We start from the raw sequence: 25,003 nt of genomic DNA, 5'->3' as shown, positions 1-25,003 counted from the left end.
AGGACCACAGTACTTTTTACACTCTTGTGATTTATCATCATCATCATCATCACCCTCATCATTAATGTTAAGTTTTGAAAAATTCCACTATGATTATGTTGAATAGAGGTTCAATAAAATGTGTTAAAGGAAAATGTTGAGTTGTTACCAATATAGAGGTGCTACCATTATATACATACATTATTTTTCCTTGTAACAATACACATTTAACTCAAATACTTGGTACAGTGGAAAGGAATACTGGTTCTGGAGTCAGAGAACCTGGCGTGGGTAGTGGTGGTTCAAATCATACCCCTGACACTTCTTTCCTGTGTAACCCTGGGGTTCAGTTTTCTCATCTGTGAAATGGGGTGGGGGTTGAATAGTTAAGTCTTTTTCTTATCTATATCTTTGATCTGCTTTATACATTTCTTTTCTTTATTAAAATGATTCAATTTTTGCTATGAATTTCCTGAAAAACCATGTTTTTTTCTCCTAGATCATAAACTATAAGAAGCAGAATTCAAAAATGACTATCATATCTATAATTATTTAATGCTTTATACAGTACTTTATAACTCCATGAGTTCTGATATATATATATATATGTATATATATATATATCCATTTTACAGATGGGGAAACTGAATCTCAGAGAAATTAGACACTTTCCCACCAGTTAAAGGACTAATCAGTGTCTGAGGCAGAACTCATTGGCTTCCTGACTTGAAATCTAATGCTCTTTTAAGAGTACCATATCACCTTACACTAAAAGTCTACAAAATGATTAAAGAATAGGGGAAAATCAGGTTATATTCCTTATGAAAGAAATTAGTGATGAAATATCAGTGCTAAAAGGGGTGATAGCCTAGTAGTGTGATAAAGGATGTTTCCCTTATCCAAAATCCTATCCTAACAGCAGTATGGGGAAAATGTTGGTTTTGGAGTCAGAGAATCCAGGTTCTGGGCTACTTGCTTCATCTATGATCTTGGGATAAGTTGTTTAAACCTTCTAGAACTATTTCTTGAGGTGACTGGACTGGAGGTTGCCAAAGTCCCTTCCTACTCTAATTGGATCTTGGGTTGGAATTTGACTTGGCATTAAACAAGTCAAAAAAGGGGAAGACTAAAAGTTGTTCCACTTCAGGTTTCAATCATCAGAAGGTTAGCGTACAGTGGGAACTCACTAAAACATTATCTTTCACTCTTAGGCTATGGGTTTACCTTATCAAATAACCCTTTTGCTATTTCTTTCTTTTTTATCACTTACTTTCTAAGAATCAATACTAAGTATTGATTCCAAGACAGAAGAGTGGTAAGGGATTGGCAATTGGGCTTAAGTGATTTGCACAAGGTCACACAGCTAGGTCAATAAATCAATAAATTTGATTTTTTTAAAATTTCAATTTGATATCAGATTTGAATCCAGAACCTCCAATATCTAAGCCTGGCTCTCTATCCACTGAGCCACCTAATTGTCCCTCCTTTTGATATTTCTTTAATAAATCTTCCTTGGATGAGGTCCACAAGATACCTGCCTTACTCAGGATCCTTCACTCTAGCATAGCATCTTCAAAGTAAGATTCCAATTACTGGTATAACTTAATTTACTAGAATGTGTGAATATGGATGGGGGGGCAGAGAAAAACCTTTGAAATATAGAGAGGGATTTAAAACTTAGTAGGCTTTTTGTATTCTACAAGGTAAGGAAAAAAAAAACCATTTACCAGGAGGTAATTAAAATCTGATAAATTTAAGATCATGGAGTACCTTTGTGATTTACAAAATGGTTTCCAGAAGAAACACAGATGACCATCTCCCTCTTGATATCATTCCAAGATGTCAAACGCTTTCCTTCCGGGGTGTACAGGGTTTTGGCTGGGCACGTCATCCTGAGGCGGGTGGAGCACTGATCCAGGAGCTGGAATGAAAAAGGAGAAACAATCATCTTAAGAGGAAAAATAGCCGGTGTGGCTATGGAGCATTAAGGTTTGTAAAGAACTTTATGGAGATCATCCAATCGGAGCCACAGATTAGATATAGAAGTACAGAATCATTGGCATATCATCTTCTGCATTAGACTGCAAGCTTCTTGACGGGAAGGATTGATCATGTTTCTGCCTTCCTTTGTAACCCCAGCACTTGGCATACTACTACAGAGGAGTGATTAATAAATGCTCATTAGATGAATGACTGAGACATAAGCCACATTTCAGGAAAACTTGGACCATCGCATCATCTCAAGGGACCAGTCAATATGGGAGCAGGTAGTCTCTCAGAAGATCCTAGGTAATACTTATATTGCATTCAATAATCAATAATCATTTATTAGATGTCTGCCATGTTTATTGATTATGGAATGGGTCAGCATGGGAAGGAACAATAGTTCTCAAATGTTCACGATCAGGTTGAGGGTAAATGAGAGTCCTCAGATTCATAGGTGCTTAGTTTGGGGGGTTTCTACCCCGAGCATTTGAAGACTTCCTCCAGCAGAAGGGACAGATAAGAATGATTTTTATTCCAATGGCCATGATGGTGGTGGAAGCGGGTGCCATGGATGACTTAGAGCTTGGTTTGACATGGAAGAAACCATAGTCTTCCACTGCATCCTCATCCATAACTTGTTGTCTTATCTTCTGTCCTGCCATTGGACTTAAATGACTCTAGAAGAAGGGATGCTGATGACTTGGTGTAACTCTGCCTCACTTAAATCCAATGTATGTGTAAGTCAGAAGACATCACCAGTGCTGTCATTTTGGGTTCTCTTCTAGTAGAAAGGACAAGAACCAACCAGCTTCAGGATCCTTTACATTCTTCATTCCTACCCTTCAACTCCACCAAAGAACTTTTGCTATCTGGGTTCTCTCTTAATATTGACTGTATTAGCTATTAAAATCACATTTCTGATAAAAATAGCTTTGACATTCTATTTTTCCAGAAATGATCTGAGGGAGCCCAGGAGAACCCCAGGTCACAGTGGTTTGAGAACCACTGATGCTGGGCTTAAAGAGGTTGTCTTAAAGTCAGGAAGACATGAATGCAATCCTGCCTCTGACTCAAAAAGGCTGTCTGATCCTGGGCAAAGTACTGGATCTCTGACAAATATCTATATGAGTCCAGGGTTCAACAGGGGAGCCAATATGCCTTGGTAGAAGGAATTTCCTTACCTGGAGTTCCCTATACTGATGAAATCACTGGGAATTCCCTATAAGAACAATCACAAAGAGGAGGCAAGCAGTGTGGTAGAGGAGAAAGAAAGCTGGTTTAAGAGGCAGAAAACTGGTGTTTTAGTTCTGGTACTGTCACCTCCTAACTCAGACAAGTCACTTAACACTTAACAAGTCACTTAAGAGCCTCCCTGAAAAAAAATGAAATGAAATGAAAGACCAAAAAGAAAGGGATCCTGAGAGCTGTGATATTTACCTCCAGGGAAGTAGTTTGTAGACTAGTAAGCCATGGAAATGTAAAGCCAACATTCCATTATCACTCTGATGAAAGCCCTGAGGAAGGGAGTTGGAAGGGAATAAGTCTAAGAGCTCCCCAAATTGTTTTAACTTAATTTCCTCAGTGACCTTGTCATCATGCTTTGATTTGAGTATTTACCCTGGGTCTTTGGAATTTATAATTCCAAGATTTTTACTGTGGTTTTGAGAATATATGGACACATCGCAGGGGGTTATTTTAAGATGTTTAAATTAATTTTTGAGTTTGTTCTTTAAAATTAAAAAAATGTTTATGAAGGTCTTTTTGTTTTTGACACTACAGGCATTTCTGTATCATCAGTTCTACTGCCACAAATGAACCCTCTGTCCTAGTTACCAAGAAAAATAGTGAATGCAAAGCCAAAGGTGAAGATCAGGCTTTATTTTTTTAAACAAAGAAAAAAGATGGCAGTGGCACACAGGGTAATTAGAGCCCTGAGCTGTAAATTAGGAGGCCTGGGTGCTAGACTTGCTCTGGCATTAATGAGCTATGTGACCTTGGGCAAGTCATTTCCCCTTGATTTCCTTGTCTATGAAATGAAGGAGTTGGACTGAGTGGTTTTTGAGACCTTCTATAACTAGGAGTGCTTTTTTTATAAATCTATTTTTAAAGTATATAATTATAAATTGAACATATCATCATTCTGTCGTATTATTGTTTTTAATTCCAAGTGGAATTTCTGCTGAATGCCTTCCATTTCCCCTTAAATTATTAGTTGAAGTCCAGCTGGTTATGAGAATATTTCAGAGATGACCATTTTAAAGCCATTTTCAGTAATAATCTTTATTCCAAAAGATGCAAGCTATACACAGTTGATGTGTTAAATATATCATTAGCTCTCACTTTTACAGACGTGCCCCCATTTTATGCAAGAAGTGAGTAGTAATTGGAGACTTCAATGGTCTGGAGAATGGCTGGAGCTTTCTTTCTTTTAAAAGAAGAGCAGCTGATAAATTCTTGATTTGCCTCAATTATTCTTCAAAAGTAGGGGAAGCCAAGAGGTGAACTGCTATTTTTGACCTGATTATAACCACAGAATCAAAGAATCTCAGTGTTGGAGGGGACCTCCGAGGCCATCTGGCCCCACATATAACTGCACAAGAAATGAGGAGACCCTGGACACCAGGAAAGAAATGCCAGGTACCTTCAGAGGTTCTAACTGGTGACAGGTAATTAAGGGTACACTAGCCTTAGTCTGGCACGCAGCCTTAATTGAGAGGATGAAGAGGAAGATAATATGTAGAAAGGAAGAAAATAAGCATTTTTTGTTGTTGACTTTTCCTGACCTTGATAGGCATTTTCTTAGCAGAGACTTCAGGGGTTGGCTATTTCCTTCTCTAGCTCATTTGACAGATGAGGAAACTGAGGCAAACAGAGTGAAGTGATTTGCCTAGGATCCCATAGCTAATAGAGTCTGAGGCCAGATTTGAACTCGGGGAGTTCCTGACTCCAAGCCCAGCAAGCTATCCACTGTGCCACCTCACTTTCCCAAACAAACATTAATTAAATCTGCCAAGCACTTTGATAAATTTTGGGAATAACAAGACAAGAAAACAGAAAATCTCTGCCCTCAATGAATTGTTTTTAATAAGCAAAGACAAAACCCAAGAAAGCATCTAGGAAAGGTGGGAGTAGATAGAGCACTGGGTGGTGGAAGCATGATTTGAACCCCAGAAAAGTCAGAGACAAAACTGGAAGGAGAATGAAGATAGACTGGCCCTGGGGTCTGTCCATAAAACATGAGATCCAGAGAAACTCACCCCTGGGAAAAGGGGCCAAACTTGCAGTGAAATATTTCTGGGTGAATAAGCCCTGCCAGGTGGCACAGTGGTGGGAGTGCTGGGTCCAGAGTCAGAAAGACCTGAGTTCAAATCTGTAATTAGACACTTACTAACTGTGTGACCCTTAGGCACATTTACCTCAGTTGCCTTTTCCGTAAAATAAGCCAGAGAAGGCAATGGCAAATTACTCCATTATCTTTCCTAAGAAAACTCCCAATGGGGTCACAAAGACAATTGAACAACAACAAAAACAGGCCAGAGGAGTGGGTCAGGGGGAGGAGGCCACCATTTTTCATTTACTACCTTAGTTATTTTATTTTCCCAACTTTGTACAGTGGAAGTGGAAATGGAAAATATGACCTTGTTAGCTTCATAGTTCAGCTTTTTGGGGGGAAATGTTACTTGAAATAAAACAAAATAGAGGTCAGCTGGGTAGCTCAGTGAATTGAGAGCCAGGCCTAGAGATAGGAGGTCCCCAGGTTCAAACCTGGCCTCAGACAATTCCTAGCTTTGTGACCCTGAGCAAGTCACATAGCCCCCATTGCCTAGTTCTTACCACTCTGCTGCCTTGAAACCAATATATAGTATTGATTCTAAAATGGAATGTAGGAAAAGAAAGAAAGAAAGAAAGAAAGAAAGAAAGAAAGAAAGAAAGAAAGAAAGAAAGAAAGAAAGAAAGAAAGAAAGAAAGAAAGAAAGAAAGAAAGAAAGAAAGAAAGAAAGAAAGAAAGAAAGAAAGAAAGAAAGAAAGAAAGAAAGAAAGAAAGAAAGAAAGAAAGAAAGAAAGAAAGAAAGAAAGAGAAAGAGAGAAAGGAAGGAAGAAAGAAAGAAAGAAAGAAAGAAAGAAAGAGAAAGAGAGAAAGGAAGGAAGAAAGAAAGAAAGAAAGAGAAAGAGAGAAAGGAAGGAAGGAATGAAGAAAAAGAAAGAAAGAACAAAAGAACGAAAGAAAGATAATATATTTACTACAAGGTAAAAAATCAAGGGCAAGGCAGTCCCAGGTACTGAAGGAAGTTCCAGGGTGAGCTTACAGTGAGAAATGCATAGCTTGGAAATCCAGAAAGTCAGGAACAGGGTCAAGAAGATAGGAAAGCTGGAGAAGGGACCCATGGTTTAATTGGCACAGGAGTTTTCTAGTGAAGAAATACCCTCTGCTAAGTAGCACCTTTTCTAAAACTTAGAGAGCTGTCTGGAGCCCTGAGATGTTGCGCCATTGGCCATGGGTCCCACAACTGGTATTGATCAGAGCTGGTATGTGAAACTAGTACTTTCTAACTTTAAAGTCATATTTCTATCTGCAGCTCTTTACCACCTTAACTAAAAATAATGAATCTTGATATTTCAATTCAATTACAAGAAGTTATTTTATTCAACCATGAAATAGTCTGTAGAATATTGACTAGTAAGGAATCAAAGTATGACATAGACTTGTCTTGGGATTATTTCTATCTGAATTCCATCAAAAATATGGAAGTGAGATAAAATAGCAATAATGACAGCAAATATAAACGTAGTATTTTAAGGTTTGCAAAATGTTTGCCACTTATTGCTTCTTGAGGTGGATAGTATTCAGATGTTCCCCATTTTCCAAATAAGGAAACTGAGGCTAAAAGGTCTCTGAGGCAGGATTTGAACTCAGGCATGTAGTCCTCTACATGCTTCATTCTGGGGGAGTACATTTCAGAGTTCAGAGATAGGAGAGGTAGGCTCTCATTAACTATAATTTTACTAGGGAAGTTACTTCAAAAGATGTGAAAAATTCAAGAATAAATTCTGATTCAGATGAACAGGGGAAGCTATTTAAAAAGACCGATGTGAATACAAAGGGAATTCAGTGACCAATTTAGATTTTTAAAAGAAAGAAAATGAAGTCTAGGGTGGGTAAATTGAGGATGACCATAAAAGAGCAGACACTGTAATAATAGCACTAGAAAGTGCTAAAGGCTTAAATATAAGCTGAGGCTAGCAATGAATGGAGAAAAAAGAGAATTGAGAAAATTTAAGATTATATTGGACATAAATGGATGAGTGGCAAAAGGAGATGCCCTGAAGATAAGGTGGGCTGCTTATACAGCAAGGCAACTGATAGCCTTACATTTTTAGCCATAGGAGGATATGATCTAGAGATCTAGAGATGCTTTCTGCCCTCTCCCCAACTCCCTCCCATGGAAGACTGCTGGAGGTCATTGATAGGAGGTTGAGAAGGTACAGACAGGTTGTTATCTGCCCCCTTGAAGGGAGTACCCACATCGACAAGATCACAGATCCATTGAAGTATCATCAAAGCAGACAGAGAGAGATGCTACAGATGTAGGAGGAGATCAGTCCTTTTGGACCAGACAAAGCTTGGCCAGACAGCCGAGTACACTGGTTTTGTAATCCGAGGACCTGGCTTCAAATCACAGCTGTATCTTATGACACTCATGACCTTAGGCATGTCGCCTAACTCATCTGTACTTCAGATACATCATCTATAAAATGAGGGAGACAGAAGGTGGGGAGGTGGACGATATGACCTCTGTGATCTCTCCCAACTCTAAAGTCTATGATGCTAAGTCACAGAAAAGCTCTGGGCTTGAAGATTTAGCTACTAAGCCCAGAAGAGAGAGCTGCTCTGGGGGAATGGGGAGAGAGAAGACCAGCTGGAGAGGAGTCAATTTGGTAAGAGTAAAGACAGGATGGGTAGATGGAAAGTTGCTGGAGAGGCTTAACTTTTCCCATTCATGAGAAAATTAAAAAATAAAGAGGATAGCCCTAGCTTGATTCACTCTATGAAATCAACATAGTAAGAACTTTGAAATAAATATTCTACTGTATTTCTCATTCATCTAGTGAGAAGACTATTCATTCATTCAGCAAATAATCAGTAAGATTTACAATGGGGGACAGCCGGGTGGCTCAGTGGATTGAGAGCCATGCCTAGAGTTCTGGGTTCAAATATGATCTCAGATACTTTTTAACTATGTCATCCTGGGCAAGTCACTTAACCTCTGTTGCCTAGCCCTTACCACCCTTTTGCTTAGAACCAATATACCCTATTGTTTTTACGATGGAAGGTAAGGGCTTAAAAAAAAGATTTCCTGGAATAATGAAATATTCTAAGGAGAAGTAAAAGGGAATTAAAATAATGCTGTCTCTCGAGGTTTTTAACCACCTAATATGCAGAGATAAGATGTGTTTATGGACAAAAATATGACCCACTGGAATATGATTTTAAAAAATCTGGCTCTAAGATTCCATAATTCTAGAAACACAACATTTGCATTTCAAACAACTTAGCACTTCCATGAAAAGAATCCCCATCATAATATATCCCACCAATGGTAATCCAACCTCTGCTTGACATTATTCTTTGAGGCAGCCCTAATTGTTAGGATGTTTTCTCCTGACATTGTCTATATTTGGCTTTTGTGAATTTCCACATTTCCCCCTTGTTTTTTCCTCTGAGACCAAATGGAAATTTGATCCCATCTCCTCATGATAGCCCTTCCAATATTGGAAGATGGCTATAATGTACCCTCTGGATCTTCGATAAGGCAAACATGCTCATTTCTTGATTTTCATATGACATAATCTCAAGTTCTTCACAAGCCTGTTTACCTTCCTTGGGCTATTCTGTAGCTTATTGACATCTTTCTTAAACTCTCATGGGGAATGGGCTGAATGCAATGGGATTACTATCTGATTTCTGGAAACTGTTCTTCTCTTAATGTAGACCAAAATTCCATTTAAAAAAATTCTGTTAATTCCTTGTGAGCTTTCAATCCACTATAAATCCCAAATCTTTTTCAGAAGAAGAAATCTGTGGATTATTCATGCCTCCACCATATTGGATTTGTGAAATTGATTTAAAAAATCTAAGTTTAAGACTCTATATTTATTCCTATTGAATTTCACAATGTTAGTATTTCACAGGGAGCTTTCCAGTGAGGAAGTTCCCTCTACCAGTGCATATGGGGAACTGCAATCTATAGACTGAGAGGTTAAATGATTTTCCCAGGCACACAGTTTGTATATGTCAAAGGCAGAATGTGAATCTGTATTTTCTTGACTCTGAGGCTGTCTTTCTATAACTATACTATTTTGTTTCTCAAAAGTTTCTAAGAAGATTATAAAGTCTCTGATATCAGATGAGCCAGCATCAATTCCTTCTTGGGGATGGGTGGGTTTAAAAATTCCATTTGAGGAGATTTGAGCTAAGATTTAAGGAAAGAGTAATGATTTCAAGAGTCATAGATGGGCAGAAGAAAGGCATTCTAGGCAAAGACTCTATGGAAATAGAAAAGTCATCATAGAATGGACATATTCCAGAGAGGAGGAGGGGGTCTAGTTTGGCTAAAGCATAATGAGGAAGTAATATGAGTCAAAGCTGGAAAGATTAGTTGAAGCCAGGATGCAGAGGGCATTGAATGTCAGTCTAAGGAATTTTATCTTTATTCAATTGGAAAAGGGGAAATCAATGAAGGTTTGTTGCTATTGTTGTAAGTGGTGGTGGCAAAGGTTGTTCATTTTGAGCATGACTGATATGTATTATTGGACATCTAGATTCTTTTAATACAGTCAGAGCTCTTCATTTTTCCAGTTGTTTATTTATTCTACAGAGTTCTTTTTTCTATGTAAATTTTCTAATTTTATAGAAAACATGTATTACTCAACAAGCCAGCCTAGCTGAAACAGAAGTGCCCCAAATAGACAGAAGGTGACATGAGGAAGGTGGGGGAGAACACCACACAACAAATACTTCCTCTCAAGTACTATGTATGTAAATGGCCACTGAGGACCCCAAGAACTTCACGGGGAGCAGGTTTCATTATGCCACTGAATCTCTCACAATCTGACTCCAATTCTGTCCATTAGGGCAGTAACCCCAAGGGAGATGTGGCCCTCACAGCTGTATCTGTTGGTCCACAGTCTCAACCTCTTCAGCAGTCATAGGGACTGGATATTCTATATATAATATGCAATATATTGTTGTATATAATATAATTATGTAATATATATTATATATATACACAAATACACATATATGTAGTATGTATATAATCAACCTGGAAGAGAAAATTCTTGACACCAGAGTTCTTACCACTGAATGGATCTAATTTTGTTATTTGAAATAACTGTAAAGATATGTTTGTACATCAGCTTTATCTTCCTTCTATACTCCAGCTAAACTGGATTACTTGCTCTCCAGACCTCTGGGCCTTCCCATCTGTCCTGATGCTGACCACTGGCCTAAGTGTTAACCTTCACTGCCTCATCTGCACACAGGGCTGGCCATACTCTTGGTCTCACCTTACCTATAACCATTCTATCTCCAACATTTTGAATGAGGATTTTTTTCTTTCTTTCCATCTCTCCCTTTGCTTCATTCTTCCCAAGTCTCTATTTTTATCCTCTCTATGGCTACCAGGCACTCCACCACCCCTACTGTAACCTCATTTTCCTTCCTTTCATAATCTTGATCTTGGAGTTCAGTAGATAAGCTTAGCTTCCACTCCCCATCGTCCCCTTCCTATCACATATCTTTGATAAACTCCCAATCCAGTGACTTATTCCACGATAGGACTTCTTCATTCTTGCCAACAAGCTGTTGAGTGCCGCTGTTGGAGCTCATGTACCTGGGCCAACTGGGTTCTCTACAAATGTGTATGATCTAATTTTGTTTGTCCCTCTCTGCTACAAGACAGTCTTTCTGTTCTCCCATAATTCTATTACACTCCCTTCAGTAGCTATTTCAAACTTTCTCTTTCCTCCCCAAGTCTTTCAACCTCTGCCCTTTATGCAATTCATCTTTTTTTTAAATTTATACCTTCCATCTTAGAATCAATATTATGAATTGGTTCCAAAGCAAAAGAGGGATAAGGGCTAAGCAATGGGAGTTAAGAGACCTGCTCAGGATCATACAGCTAGAAAATGTCTGAGGTATGTGACTCTGGGCAATTAATCTCATACAACTTGCCTCGAATTCCTCTTCTGTAAAATGAACTGAAGAGATAAACAGCAAGCCACTTCAGTATCTTTGCCAAGAAAACTCCAAATGGGTTCACAAAGAATCAAAGACTACTGAACCATGGCAGTCTTTTTGTAATGAAGGTAAGGTCCCATACCTTACCCATACCATACCCACAATGAATGTAATCACCAAAGATCCAGAAACTTTAAATAAGTCAAGGGTAAACTAGGTGTTAAAGGCATTCTCCTAACAACCTAAGTAAGTGTCTTAACCAGTCCTTAATCTGAAGAGAATATATAGCTATGACTTTTGAATGAAGGCAGATGATGCCATGCAGGATACATCTTGTGATTATCTAAATTAGACATATCTGTCTTGCCTAGGTATAAACAGAGCAATTGGTCTACTTGTGAGCTAGACCAGCAGTAAGCCAGCTCAGACATGAACTCAGAAATTGGGGATGCAGGATCCAAAATTGGAGCCAGGCTCCTGAGAGGGAATTACTAGAGGGAGGAGGAAGAAATAATTTTTATTTATTTTTCTTCCTCTCCATACTGACTGTTTCATCTGAGATGCTGGGGTGGTAGCCAGACAGCAAAAATACTGAACTAAAATTAACAGTCTCTTTCCTTAGGCACCTGTCTTTTAGCATCTTTTTGTCCTTGGGGTGCCATTTTGTTTCCACCTGCAAACCCACAATAGCTACCTCAAGGACTGAAAGACAGGCACCCAAACAAGGAAGGAGGAAATTTAAGGATCATGTTTCTTTGCACTAGGGAAGAATGCCAACTATGAACTTGGGAAAGAACTTCTAGGCCATAATGGACCAAGAGTTGGAAATTATCCCTCAGACATCTGCACAGGTTCCTATGTTCTTTTTGTATGTACTTCCTCTTCCCAAATAACTATATGTATTTGTCAGAAAGTGTGCTCTAGGCTTTTGGTAGGAATATTTTATACCAACTGCTATTATGCCATATCAGTAAATATTTTTGCTTAAAGCTAATTCAAATAGAGTCAGGATTTGAATCCAGGGTCTCTGACTTCAAAGCCAGTGCCTTCCCCACGACTGTACCACACAATCCAGAGTCACTAGTTCTCTCACCATTTTCACCATCCCCATATGAGAGACATTCTAGTTTGGCAAAATTTTTCTTAAAACACCCACAGCTAAACACATTCCCTTTGCTATAGTATATATGACTATATATAATATAGTGATATAGAACATATGATATGCATTTAGTATTATTATAATTACATAATATCTACACAATTAATATAAGGCCATTTGGAGAGGAAATACACCAAGAAACAAAGGAAACCTGGAAAGGCTTCATTTGGAAGTGACTGAATCTTGATGGAAAGCAGGAATTTGAGGCAGCTTTGAGAAAGGAGAGAATTCCAACAGTATGATGGCAATCACATGTTGACAAGAGGGGACATTTACAAGAGATGTGGAGCTAGACAGGACAAGATTTGGCAACTGACTATGTGGAATGAAAATGAAGAAGTAAGAATGATACCTGTTTGACTAGAAAGATGATAGAGCCCCTCTACACCAATAGGAAAGTTCAGAAAAGAGGCTAGAAAAGAGAGTACAAGATAAACGGGTTTGGTTTCTGACATTTTGAATTTGAGAAGTCTATGAAAAGTCAATTTGCAATGCAAATTGTGATTTGAGAGATGGGCATTGGGAAATATAGATCTAACAGATAATAATTAAATGTATGATGATTAATGAGATCATCAAAGAAGGTACAGAGAAAGTGGGCTCACAAAAGAACCTTGTGGGACACCCAGAGTTACTAGGTGTCTCATTGATATTGAATCCGCAAGAGATATAGTGATGATTTATCATCTTTACTATGGTATTAATATGTATATACATTTAAAATATTTCAAAAACAATTCCATGTACCCCAGACTGAGAAAGAGCAACTAGACAAGTGGAAGAACCAGGGTCATAAAACCCAGAGAAAATAGGGAACCCAGGAATAGAAAATGAATAATAGAGTTGACTGATGCCAAAAGGTCAAGGAGGATGAGTAAGAAGGGGGTATGGCATTTGTCAGTTAAAATATAAATGTACTTTGTATAAATTATCTCAGTGAATATTTATTAAGATCTTATGTATTGGGTGATATATTTTTGGTTGACAACTTTGTGCCAGACATAACAGAACATTACTAGTCTTCATCACAGAATAATGTTTAAAAAATTTAAGGGAATTTAAGCTCAAGGTAGTGAGGTAGAAAGAGCACTGGCCTGGAGAGTCCAGTTAGAGTCTGACTCTATCATTATGGTTCTTTGAAAAAGGAGGCAGCTGAGTTAGCACAGTGGTCAGAAAATTCATCTTCCTGAATTCAAATCTGGATTCATATACTTACTAGCTGAGTGATCTTGAGCAAGTCACTTAATCTTATTTGCCTCAGTTTCTTATCTCAGAAGGAAATGGCAAACCCAGTGTCTTTGCCAAAAAAAATCCAAAAATAGCAACAACCCACAGATGGGGTCTCAAAGAATCAGACATGACTGAACAAATGAAAAAGAAAGTGAATCTTTGAACCTTTGATTTATCATTAGTAAAGTGAGTGGGGCTGGGTTAGATGAGCTCCAGGATCTCTTCCAGCTCTATAACTATGACTCTGTTGAGTAGTTCTTTCAAATTTTAGCATGATTTTTATGCTATTCAAAGTTTTATTGCAAAAGCTGATGCTTTGATGAGACCATCAGACATGATTATATTGTTTACATGTTGGATAGAATTAAGATCTTTCAATGGAGAAAGAGGATATCTTCTGTATTCTGTATGTATTCTGTACCAATAATCTGAAAATAGGCAAAAGTACATAGGGTCTGCCTCAGCTGGCTTTTGGAACTCATGGTGAAGTTACTGGGGATGAATGGGCAAAGAAACTGTCTCCTCTCCTGGTTCACAATGATATCATCAAGTTTGCAGAGTGATGAGATTTCCATTCTTTATGGACAGCTTAGGACTTAAGTCCTATCAGTTTTTCTTTACTGAATTTTGTCATGAGATCACAGATTTAGAGCTGTTGACTCTTATGAGATCAGTTAGGGTAAGACTTGGAAAGATGATGAAGATGGGGAAATGACAGAGTCAAGATTCAAACTCATTTCCTCTGATCTTGGATTTAATGCTCTTCCCAGGTCATTCCATCACCAATTTATTATGGTTTAAAATAGTAGTAGTTTAGTTAGTCTGTGAGGGGGAAGGGATTACTTTTCCCTAAATTGAACTTAAAGTATATCTGACCAGCTCCTTTGCCTCTCTACTTCTGTTATTTACAGAGTTTGGATACCTTCATTTTGAGCCATCCAAGTGAAGCCATCTTGCCCAACTGTGAGGAAGTGAAAAGTAGAAAAATAGCCAGGGTAGGAGTACTTGACGTTTTTATTTTTTGCTTTATGGATCCCTTTGTTGGAGTCTGTGGACTTCTCAGAATAATGTTATTTAGTGTACAAAAGAAAATACAGAGCCTTAGAAAGGAAATGAATTATGTTGAAATAGTTATCAACATATTTAAAAAGTCCATGGGATGCAAATTAAGCCCCCGATTCAAAATAATAAATGACTCCACAGTTATAGCCAATACAAACAAGCAACTCTACCATGTCCTAAGTCCCTGCTTACCTCACCTAGTCATGATTGGTCTATTTCAAAAGGCATTTGACACTAGTTTCAGCCCCTTTTGCTTTCTTGGTTAGGAAACCAGGGTGCTTCCAGCCCTTGCTCTCTCTTTATCTTAGACTGGAATTCTGGACATCTATCTGGATATCTATCACATGTCTCAAAGATGGAGAGTAAAGGAGTTGAGAGACTGGGCAATTGGAGGAACAGGTGGCCATGGGTACCATCATTATTTTTTGGTATCTACTCTAACTCCTCATTTGCATGTTATCAGAAAAAATCCTCAAGAATCAAGGCAGTATTCCCTGAGACCTAGAATTCTACTTGCTTACCAGACATGCTCTAACTTGATTATTTCCCCCAGAACTTTACCTCAGTAATTGATCTGCCCCAGGCATAAATACCATCTTCACGTTTATTACCAACGATGTAAGCCAAGACTCTTTTTGTGTTGGGCTGAGTATATAGGCTGCTTTGTTTCAATGGTACTACAGGATTGCGTTTGTTCTGCTGACTTTGGACCTCAGAAAGTTGTGCCTAGTGAGAGAAGAGCAGCAGGGATCACCATATTAATGACCTTAGCTTGGAGAAGACTGAGGATTCTGTAAAGAATTAAAAAAGGGGATGGGAATGTTAGGAAACAAATAAAGAAAATCATCAACATGTTTACTTTATCAACAAGAGACAGACCGAATCTAATCAGATGAAATAACTTGGGTTAAAAATAATATGCCAAGAAGTTGTGTTACTAATAATGATGTCTGGCATAATATAGCAGATAAATGTCTTTTTAAAATTTTTTAAATTTATTTTTTTTATTTTTTATAAATTTTTTGATAAATTTTTATTTTTTTTAAATTTTTTATAAATTTTTATAAATTATATTTAAAATAAATAAATAAAATATATTATAAATATTTATTTATTTTTATCTTTATTTTCTGTCTTAGGAACAACTCTAAGACAGAAGGGCTGGGGCTTGCCAAACAAGATGAAATGACTTACCCAGGGTCACACAGCAAGGGAGTATCTGGAGTCTAAGAGATGTCCCATTTCCCCAAGAACTTTGACTTGTACTTCTCTGTCCTTTTCCTAACTTTGAGAAATCTTTCCACACAGGGACAGTCCATTTAGATGAAAACTTCCCCCAAACATGGGGGGGAAATGTGGTTTGTTCCCAGGTCTACATCTCACTCAAGCTGACCTTTCTCTTCCCTCCTCTTTTATGAACAGCAATCTTGATTGATTAACCATATGGATTGAAACTACTTTCTGAATTTCACACTTCTGAATGTCTCCATTGCAATTAGTTTTTCACTCTTTGCTCTTTTCACATATTGAGCCAGACCCTTAGGAGTGATGAGCAATGAAGCCCTAAGACTCATCTTTCCAGTACTCAATGTAATTGCCTATGTACATATCCACTGGGCCTTTTTCTCCTCTTTGCTAAGGCCATAATTCGTGGTCCCCCATTCAAACAAAACACCTCATTCGGAGTTGACTGTCCATTTAGGAACCCTTCAAATGCCAACTTGTCTTGCTACATGCTTAACATGCATAACTGGCCAGACACGGAGAATAGATCAGAGATGCATTTGACCCAAGTCAACCTTGTTTCAAATATTGGTAGAGAAGTAGGAGTCTTCTTTGCTGACTTCTGACATACCTCAGCACTTTCTATGTGCTCCAGTAACTTCTTTTCCTCCTGAGAGGGGTCCGACCAGCCTTTGACTTCCCCATGCCTAGAATGGTTTTTTGTAGGAACCATTTTGGAGATTTTAGGTGCCAAGACTCGTCGTCCTAGAAGGAGAAATTGGAATATCTGAGTTTTCAAGTACAGGCTTTAAAATTTTACATGAATCAAACCTGAATTCTATTTATACTAGAGTAATATATATTATAGTATGTACTATAATATATATATATATAATATATAATATAGCAATGATTTCTAGAGAGCTTTAAGGCTTGCAATGTGCTTGGCAAATTTCAGTTTATATCATCCTTACAACCCCCCTGGGAGATAGATGCCATAATTGTCCATATTTTACAGATGATGTAACTGAGGCTGAGGGATACAGGGTCACGCCGGTTATAAGTGCCAAATCCAGGTCTCTCTGACCCTTAAGTTCAGTACTTTATTCACAGTGGCTCCTGATCATAGTCAGGATGACACATCAAGGATGTGAGATTTTTGTCAGAATGTGAATTTCAAGGTAGACTGGATCATCCCCCATCATGTGTATGTAGTTGAAGAAATACCAAACACTCAAATAAGTTAAGTTATTTGACTTTAATCATTGTGCTAGTAAGGTTTTCATATTTTTGGGGGGACTCCAAACCCAACAGTTTTACCTCTGCCTTTCCCAAATAATAGCAGAAGCAGGATTGCTTGGGGATGGGGCAAGGGACCACTGACTCCTATGGTTTGTTCCATCACGGGCATACAAAAGATGAATCAAGGAAAGCTTTGTGTTAAATGGAGCAGTGACTTTCCAATTGAGTTGGAATAGAACAGAGTAAAGCCAGGCAGGCCAAAAGTGGAGAAAGAAAACTACAGACCAATCTCGTTAATGAATATATATGCAAAAATCTTAAATAGGATACTAGCAAAAATACAACTACAACAAGTAATCATGAGGGTCATCCACCATGATCAAGTAGGATTCATACCAGGAATGCAAGGATGGTTCAATATTAGGAAAACCATCCACATAATTGACCACATCAACAAGCAAACCAACAAGAACCACATGATTATTTCAATAGATGCAGAGAAAGCCTTTGATAAACTACAACACCCATTCCTACTAAAAACACTAGAAAGCATAGGAATAGAAGGGTCGTTCCTAAAAATAATAAACAGTATATATCTAAAACCATCAGCTAATATCATCTGCAATGGGAATAATCTAGATGCATTCTCAATAAGATCAGGAGTGAAACAAGGATGCCCATTATCACCTCTATTATTTCACATTGTACTAGAAACACTAGCAGTAGCTGGTGGAGTTGTGAATTGATTCAACCATTCTGGAGGGCAATTTGGAACTATGCCCAAAGGGCGATAAAAGACTGTCTGCCCTTTGATCCAACCATAGCACTGCTGGGTTTGTACCCCAAAGAGACAATAAGTAAAAAGACTTGTACAAGAATATTCACAGCTGCACTCTTTGTGGTGGCCAAAAATTGGAAAATGAGGGGATGCCCTTCAATTGGGGAATGGTTGAACACATTGTGGTATATGTTGGTGATGGAATACTATTGTGCTAAAAGGAATAACAAAGTAGAGGAATTCCATGGAGACTGGAACAACCTCCAGGAAGTGATGCAGAGTGAGAGGAGCAGAACCAAGGAAACAGAGACTGATACACTGTGGTACAACTGAATGTAATCAACTTCTCCATTAGTGGCAATGCAGTGATCCTGAACATAGGAGGATATAGGAGAAAAACCACTATCCACATTCAGAGGAAAAACTGTGGGGGTAAAAACACCAAAGAAAAACAACTGCTTAATGACATGGGTAGAAGATGATATGACTGGGGATGTAGACTCTAAATGAAGATCCTAGTTCAAATACCAACAATATGGAAATGGATTCTGATCAAAGACACATGTAATACCCAGTGGAATTGTGTGTCAGCTATGGGAATGAAAGGGATGGGAGAGGCGATGGAGGAATAGAAAATGATTTTTGTAACCAGGAAATAATGTTCAAAATTGACCAAATAAACAAAAAATTTAAAAAAATTAAAAAAAGAATAGAACAGAGTAGAGCAGGATGTTTGCTATTTGGATGAGAGCTTCTCCCAAGTTAGAGAAGGCATTTATTACACTCATTATGTGCTAGCACCATTTTACTTTTCTATTTATATTTCTAGTACATAACATGGTGCTTTGTATATAGCAAATGTTTTATGAGTGCTTTATTATTCATTCATCTATTTATCCATTCATTCAGATACAGAGGAGGCTGGAATAAGGGGTTGGATCTCTTGCATAACTGGTTCTTTCCCAATCAGCAAGTTGGCTATGGTTTCTTTCTTATAGAATATACCATGACAAAATGTATAGTAGAAGGAATTCCAGAAGATGAGAGGTGTGGAGGCAGGAACAGGACAGCCTCTGTTCAAGTGATGGCGGCTGGCTGAAATTGACTGGTGCATAGATCACAGAATGGGGAATTGAAGCTAGAAAGGTTGTGGAAGACCCTTGAAGCCTAGGTTGCAGCTCAAGCCTTTGAAATAGCCATAAACAAACCTCTTCTTTTGCTGACTAGCCAGAGCAATAATGCCGTGCCTTTCTCCAACCTAATACGCACTGCCCAGTTCCACTGTGATTTACTTGGAGAGAATTCACTGATGACCTATATTGTCACCATCACCTCCATTAGACTGGGAACACGTGTTTTGTTCTTCTATAATAATAAGCCTTTCCCACAATTAGCTTCATGGCCTGGGGATTAAGCATTTCTAAAATAATATTAACTCAAGAGATAGGAGGCTTTTGCTTCTATGTAATCACACCCTGGGAGCGTGATTAGCTCCTGACACCTTTGTGATGCCCTTTGTTCTCAAAGAAGCTGGGAAGCTTGGAAGCCCTACGATATTGAATGCTGAGAAATAGTTTATCCAGGATTTAAGACATGGTAATTTCTGCATTTAAAATAATGGGTCACATTCAGCAAAGGAGCAATAAGAAGAGATAAATATTGCATATGTATTTGAAAATGTCTTCTTTCTCCATTTTACAAACATCCATTGGATGCTTTGTTCCTTTAAAAAAGACATTCGGTTCATGAAATGAGGTTTTTCTGAGAGTTTTGCGTAAATATTAAGGTGAAGCTTATTCTCAGTAATTTAGGGTTATTATTGTTAATGAAACAGACCTGATGTGCAAGGCTTCTTAGAGCTGGACAAAACCAAGAGTAATAATAACTCCCATTTATATAGTTTTTGCAAAACATTATATGCATATATATATATATATATATATATATATATATATATATTATTTCAAAGAGAGCTCTGGACTTGGAGTCAGGAAAGCTTGAATTCAAATTCTGCCTCAGATACTTACTAGCTATGTGACCCTGGGCAAGTAACTTAAACCCTCTGTGCCTCAGTTCCTTGATCTGTAAAATGAGGATGATAGCTTCCTCAACTATGACAACATTCCAGAGTTTTTGGAAGGATAAAATAAAGCACTATTTTAAGGCACTCTGCAAACCTTAAATGCTGAATCTGGATTAGTTATTATTATTATTAAGCCAGAAAAAAACCCTATGAGGTAGGAAATATAGGGGTTATTGATCTCTTTTTATGTATTAAGAAGCGGTGACTAGAAGAGCTTAAGTGATATATGCATGATCACAAAGCCAAAGTCCATGGTTGAATTTACATCCATGTCTTCCTGATTCTGAGTCCAGTCCTTTATCCACTCTCCCAAGGGTTTGTGTAATCCTTATTTTGTCACTAAGCTCTTTGGCAGGCTGTTGAAGCCTATGGCATCTTTTTCAGAATAATGTTGGTGGTCAACATTCATAAATAAAGGAAATGCTAAACTTAATTTAATGATTAGTGACACTAAAGATGCAAATCCCCCCCCCCATCCAAGTTCACAACTACAATTCCATCCATTAGACCCCAGGTTAAAAATCCTTGAACTGTGCTACAATTGGCTAGTTTGTTTGGGCCAATTCCATCATTTTACTAGACGATCCCTGGCGTAGCACTTTCCTTTTTCAGGGAAGATCAATAACTCCTTTGTTTCATACAATTGTTTCATACAAAGGGCACTAAGAGGGTAAATGAGTTGCCTAGGGTTACACATACAGGCTGCTTCAGAAGCAAGATGTGGACCTGTATTCTGATTCCAAAGTTGGTTTTTCATGACTCTCAGAATGAGAGAATTTAGCTGAAAATGTTTTGGAGAACAGAGTAGAGAGCAGGGTGGTTAGGAAGACTCTGCTGTGTTTCCACTAGGGTGAGATTAGCCTCTTGACTTAAAAATAAGGATGAATTATTGGTTTTGTAGAGGAGCTAGTCTAGTAAGTTTTAGAACTCTGCTCTGAGTCTGAGCTGCCCTGATTTATCAATGAATGAGGGAGTACAAACTGACCTAACCCATTTTCTGTAGATGGCCCCAGAGCAAGCATCCATCCATCCATCCATCCATTCATGTAGCATCCATCAGAGAGTGGACAGCTCTCTCTCTCTCTCACACACAATAGCAATTATTTCTCAGGGAACAGTAATAAAAACAACACCATCACTGCTTCAGCAGAGGGTATAAAATCCTGCAAGGATGTCTCCACTGTATCCACAGTATCACCCTCCACAAAAAATTCATTTTTTTACTCCTCCTCCTCCTCTATTTGTGCCATCTCTCTCTAGGAGAATATAATAATCTACACAAAGATAAGAATGACCTGCTTGCCTTTGGACTTACGTTACTGGCTGCTGCCTGGCACATAGTAGGTACTTAATACTATTTTCCTCCTTCCTTCACACTTTCATAGTCTTGATCATTTGCTTGATTTCCTAATAGTTTGACCACTACACTATGCAAAGGTCCCCACACACTGGATGAAGCATTTTAAAATCATTCATTTTAGAATAATTCAAATAATTAAAACCCATTAGGTTACCAAGTGAAGGAAAATAGTGCCACATATTGGAAAGTATCAATGAATGGTCTCTGGCATCCCTTTTAGCTCATATATCCACAACACTTTTGATCTGTGATGACTTTTTTTAGGAGAATGAGATCTTCTTGAGTATAGCAAGCATGTAAATTTGTTATTTAAATTTTTTTCAATTACATTTAGAAACAATTTTTGACAAATGTTTTCTGACATTTTGTAATTGAGATCCTCTCCCTTCCTTTCCCCCCAACTCAGATGAAGTAAATAGTTTGACATAGCTTATATCAGTGCTTTTAAACATGTATATAGAATTGATAGATTTGGGAAGAAAAATATAATGGCTTCGATCAGCCAATGAACTACAGAAGAAATGCTATTGGTAAAGATCCTTGGGGGAGACGGCAGTATATCCTTTTCTATATATCAATATGAATATTTTAATATTTTAATATTACATATAAATATATCTACATGCCAAAGTTTGTGTTTATAAACAAAATGTTAGATATTAGGATAAATGATAGTATATTCATAATAATGCAGTATATAAATAACAATTAGTATTATTAGGACAATTAGGATGAATGAGAGTATATTAATAATAATATAAATAAATGGAGAATAAGAAGGGACAAGAACATTTAGGGAATATGCATATATACAAGAATATGAATATATCAGGGAACTGAGTGTGATGGGTTTTATTTGGATATGGGAAGGTATGAAATGTGAACATGGTTTATTTTTTTAAGTCATTTATAGATTCATCAAAATATATCAATGTTATAATAATTCAATATTATATATACAATGTTATAACATACAATATTATAATACTTCAGAGAATACTGGGGTGGAATTTGGGGGATTTTTAAAACCTAGGGGCTATTTGTAGAAAATTAACCAGCCTCATAATCAGGAGGATTATAAACAGAAAATCTCACTTCAAATTGGAGGTGTGTTATCTATAATCTCTGCGATCTTGGGCAAATCACTTAACATGATTGGACCAAATTGTGGCAACAATAAAGATCTTTCTATGGTTCCTTCTGGTTCTGGCATTATCATTTAGAGATATAGCACTTTCTTCACTTTCAGGAAATTTCTCTAGGGACATTTAAGTTTAAGCACCAACTATAGCATCAATCTCTAAAGCAATGAAATTTTAATTTGGGGATTAATTTTGGGAAGGCTTTGTGTCCTTAATTGTGCTCCCTGCCCCAAATGACATGTAAAATATAAGAGATTCCATAGTGCTGCTTCGATTAATATAATCAACATCAAATATAATATTAGTATTAATAATCACCACTATTAATTATATTATTTAATTATACAAATAATTAAATATTAATTAATAATAATCACTATTAATCAAGTTGGGCTGTGGAATAACATTCTCACCCACCTAGAGTAAATAATAAAGTACTGGATCTCTAATTTCACCAGTATAGAGAACTTCCAGATGAGGAAAAGTTGGTCACCACCTTTGAAATTTATAGGGTAAAATTTTGTGGCTTGCCCAGGGTCACTTAGCCAGTATGTGTCAGTCAGAATATGAATTCAGGTCTTCCTAGCTTCAAAGATAGCAGTCTGTCCACTATATCATTCTGCTTTTCAAAGAAAATAATAGCTACATTAAATTCAATGCATATTTATGATGGCATAAATGGATAGAGAGTTAGCTTCCTCTTTAGAAAATCTAGCCTTTGACGCAATGAATTTTTGATCAAAGAAAAAATTTTAGCCAGTGCAGAGAGAATGATTAGAGGTCAAATCCAAAATTACATGGGGAGTTAAGTACCTGGGAATTAGAGTTGTAAGATAGTAAGAAATGTGAATTTAGAGGCAAAAAACCAAGTTTCAGTCCTGAATCTGCTACTTCGAACTCTATAATCTTGAGCCGAAACCCTTTCAGCCTCAGTTTCCTGATATGTAAAATAGGACAGATCTCTAAGGTCATTTATAATTTTAAATCCTATGGTAAGTAATGAAGATCAGATCTGAACACTGGTCTTTTACTCCAAATTCAGTGCTCTCTTCGACTTTTAGGGGGAAAAAAGCCCTTGTACATAAAAATTGAAGTTCTCATCTTATTTGCTTATGTTGATATGTTTTGGGGAAAGAAACATGTTTTTTAGTAGCTGCATACCGTACACAAGCTCTTTAAAAACTCCATTTTGTTTCGTCTCTGTCTTATTTTTGTTATTATTAGATGTGAGGCTGAGAACATAAATTATTGCATGACATCTTTTTTATCCCAAATAAATCATTTGATATTGTGGCAATTTTGCTTTTGGAAGACAGAGACTCGATGATTTGGCATTTCTCTTGCTAAAACATTTCAAGGTTGAATAAGTTTGCTTAATACTCTGAGGTCAGTCCCCAAGTGCAACCCTCTTGTAAATCTGAGTTATCATTGAATTACCTTTATTTGATTCTCTAGTAGAGTGTGTGGATTGCAGGGATTAGAAAACCAATTCTTACCATTTCCTTCTCCAGCTCATTTTACAGATGAAGGAACTGAGACAATGACTTGCCTTGAGTCACACAGCTAGTATCTGATGCTAGTTTTAAACTCAGGTCCTGGTGCTCTATTCACTTGTGCCACCTACCTGCCCTCTATCAACTCTTCTAAGACTGTCAAATTACCAGGAAGATGATGATCTACCCTGATAGAAGGAGATCACTCAAAAGGAGTTCTTTACTTTGATGAAATCATGGACTCCAACCCCATAATGTAGGAACCCTTATAGGAAAGCCTGGTGACACAATTGCAAAAAAATATCTTATATCTTGTCCTCAATGACCAAAGGGGCCAGTTATGCACAGAAATAGCTATAAGTTAGACTATCATAAATATAAAGGAGAGGTCAAACAATTGAATGAGAGTTTCAAAGAAGAAGGGGTTCATTTGGGGGGAGTCAGTGTGGTCAATGGAAAAATCTTTGGCCATGGACTCAGAATTGAAGAAAATAGTAAGTAATGATTCTCAGGTTTAAAAACAGTGACTGAGGAAGAGAGGATCACAGATTTTGAGGAGAAGGCCACCATTTAATTCCGCCACCATTTAATGCCTCTACCTCCCTTTACAGATTAGGAAACTGAGGTTCAGGGAGTTTAAGAGATCTGCTCAAGGTCTTAAAGGTAGCAGCCTCAGAGGCAGTATTGGAACCAAGGTTCTTTGAGTAGAACCAAGGTATTCTTCACTGTAACTTGTTATCTCTTTGCCATTGACAGATTTATAGAGTCAGGAAGAGGGAAAGATGTCAGGAAGGAGAGGGAAGTAAAGGGGGAAGGAGGGAAAAAAGAAGACACTGAATTTAGTTTGGGATGGGTTGAGTTTGTAATTTGGACAGGATGTCTGATATTTGATTAAGTATTAAAATAAATATTCAAGAAATGTGGCATTAGCTATGAGCTTTGCAGTGCCTTTCATAGCCATGTTTGTCTACAGTTCATTAGACAAATACCTGTCTTGAGTAAATCATCAATCAGTAAATTG

The 25,003-nt window shown here is 37.5% G+C and overlaps 1 protein-coding gene across 14 annotated transcripts in view; it reads right to left on the bottom strand.

Annotated features, from left to right (window-relative positions):
• DCDC1 (doublecortin domain containing 1) overlaps window positions 1-25,003 on the bottom strand; it is an 83,400-nt gene that overhangs the window by 19,985 nt on the left and 38,412 nt on the right. For all 14 annotated transcript variants that reach the window (XM_016423463.2, XM_056801979.1, XM_007497215.3 and 11 more), the window contains 3 exons: window positions 16,516-16,649; window positions 15,222-15,386; window positions 1,750-1,900 (listed from right to left, as the gene is read on the bottom strand). In XM_016423463.2, the coding sequence (XP_016278949.2) occupies window positions 1,750-1,900; window positions 15,222-15,386; window positions 16,516-16,649 (450 nt within the window). The remainder of the gene's footprint in view (window positions 1-1,749; window positions 1,901-15,221; window positions 15,387-16,515; window positions 16,650-25,003) is intronic.

Source organism: Monodelphis domestica, chromosome 6, assembly GCF_027887165.1.
Source record: "Monodelphis domestica isolate mMonDom1 chromosome 6, mMonDom1.pri, whole genome shotgun sequence".
Classification (NCBI taxonomy): Eukaryota; Metazoa; Chordata; class Mammalia; order Didelphimorphia; family Didelphidae; genus Monodelphis; species Monodelphis domestica.
This window is presented reverse-complemented; position numbering and strand designations above follow the sequence as displayed.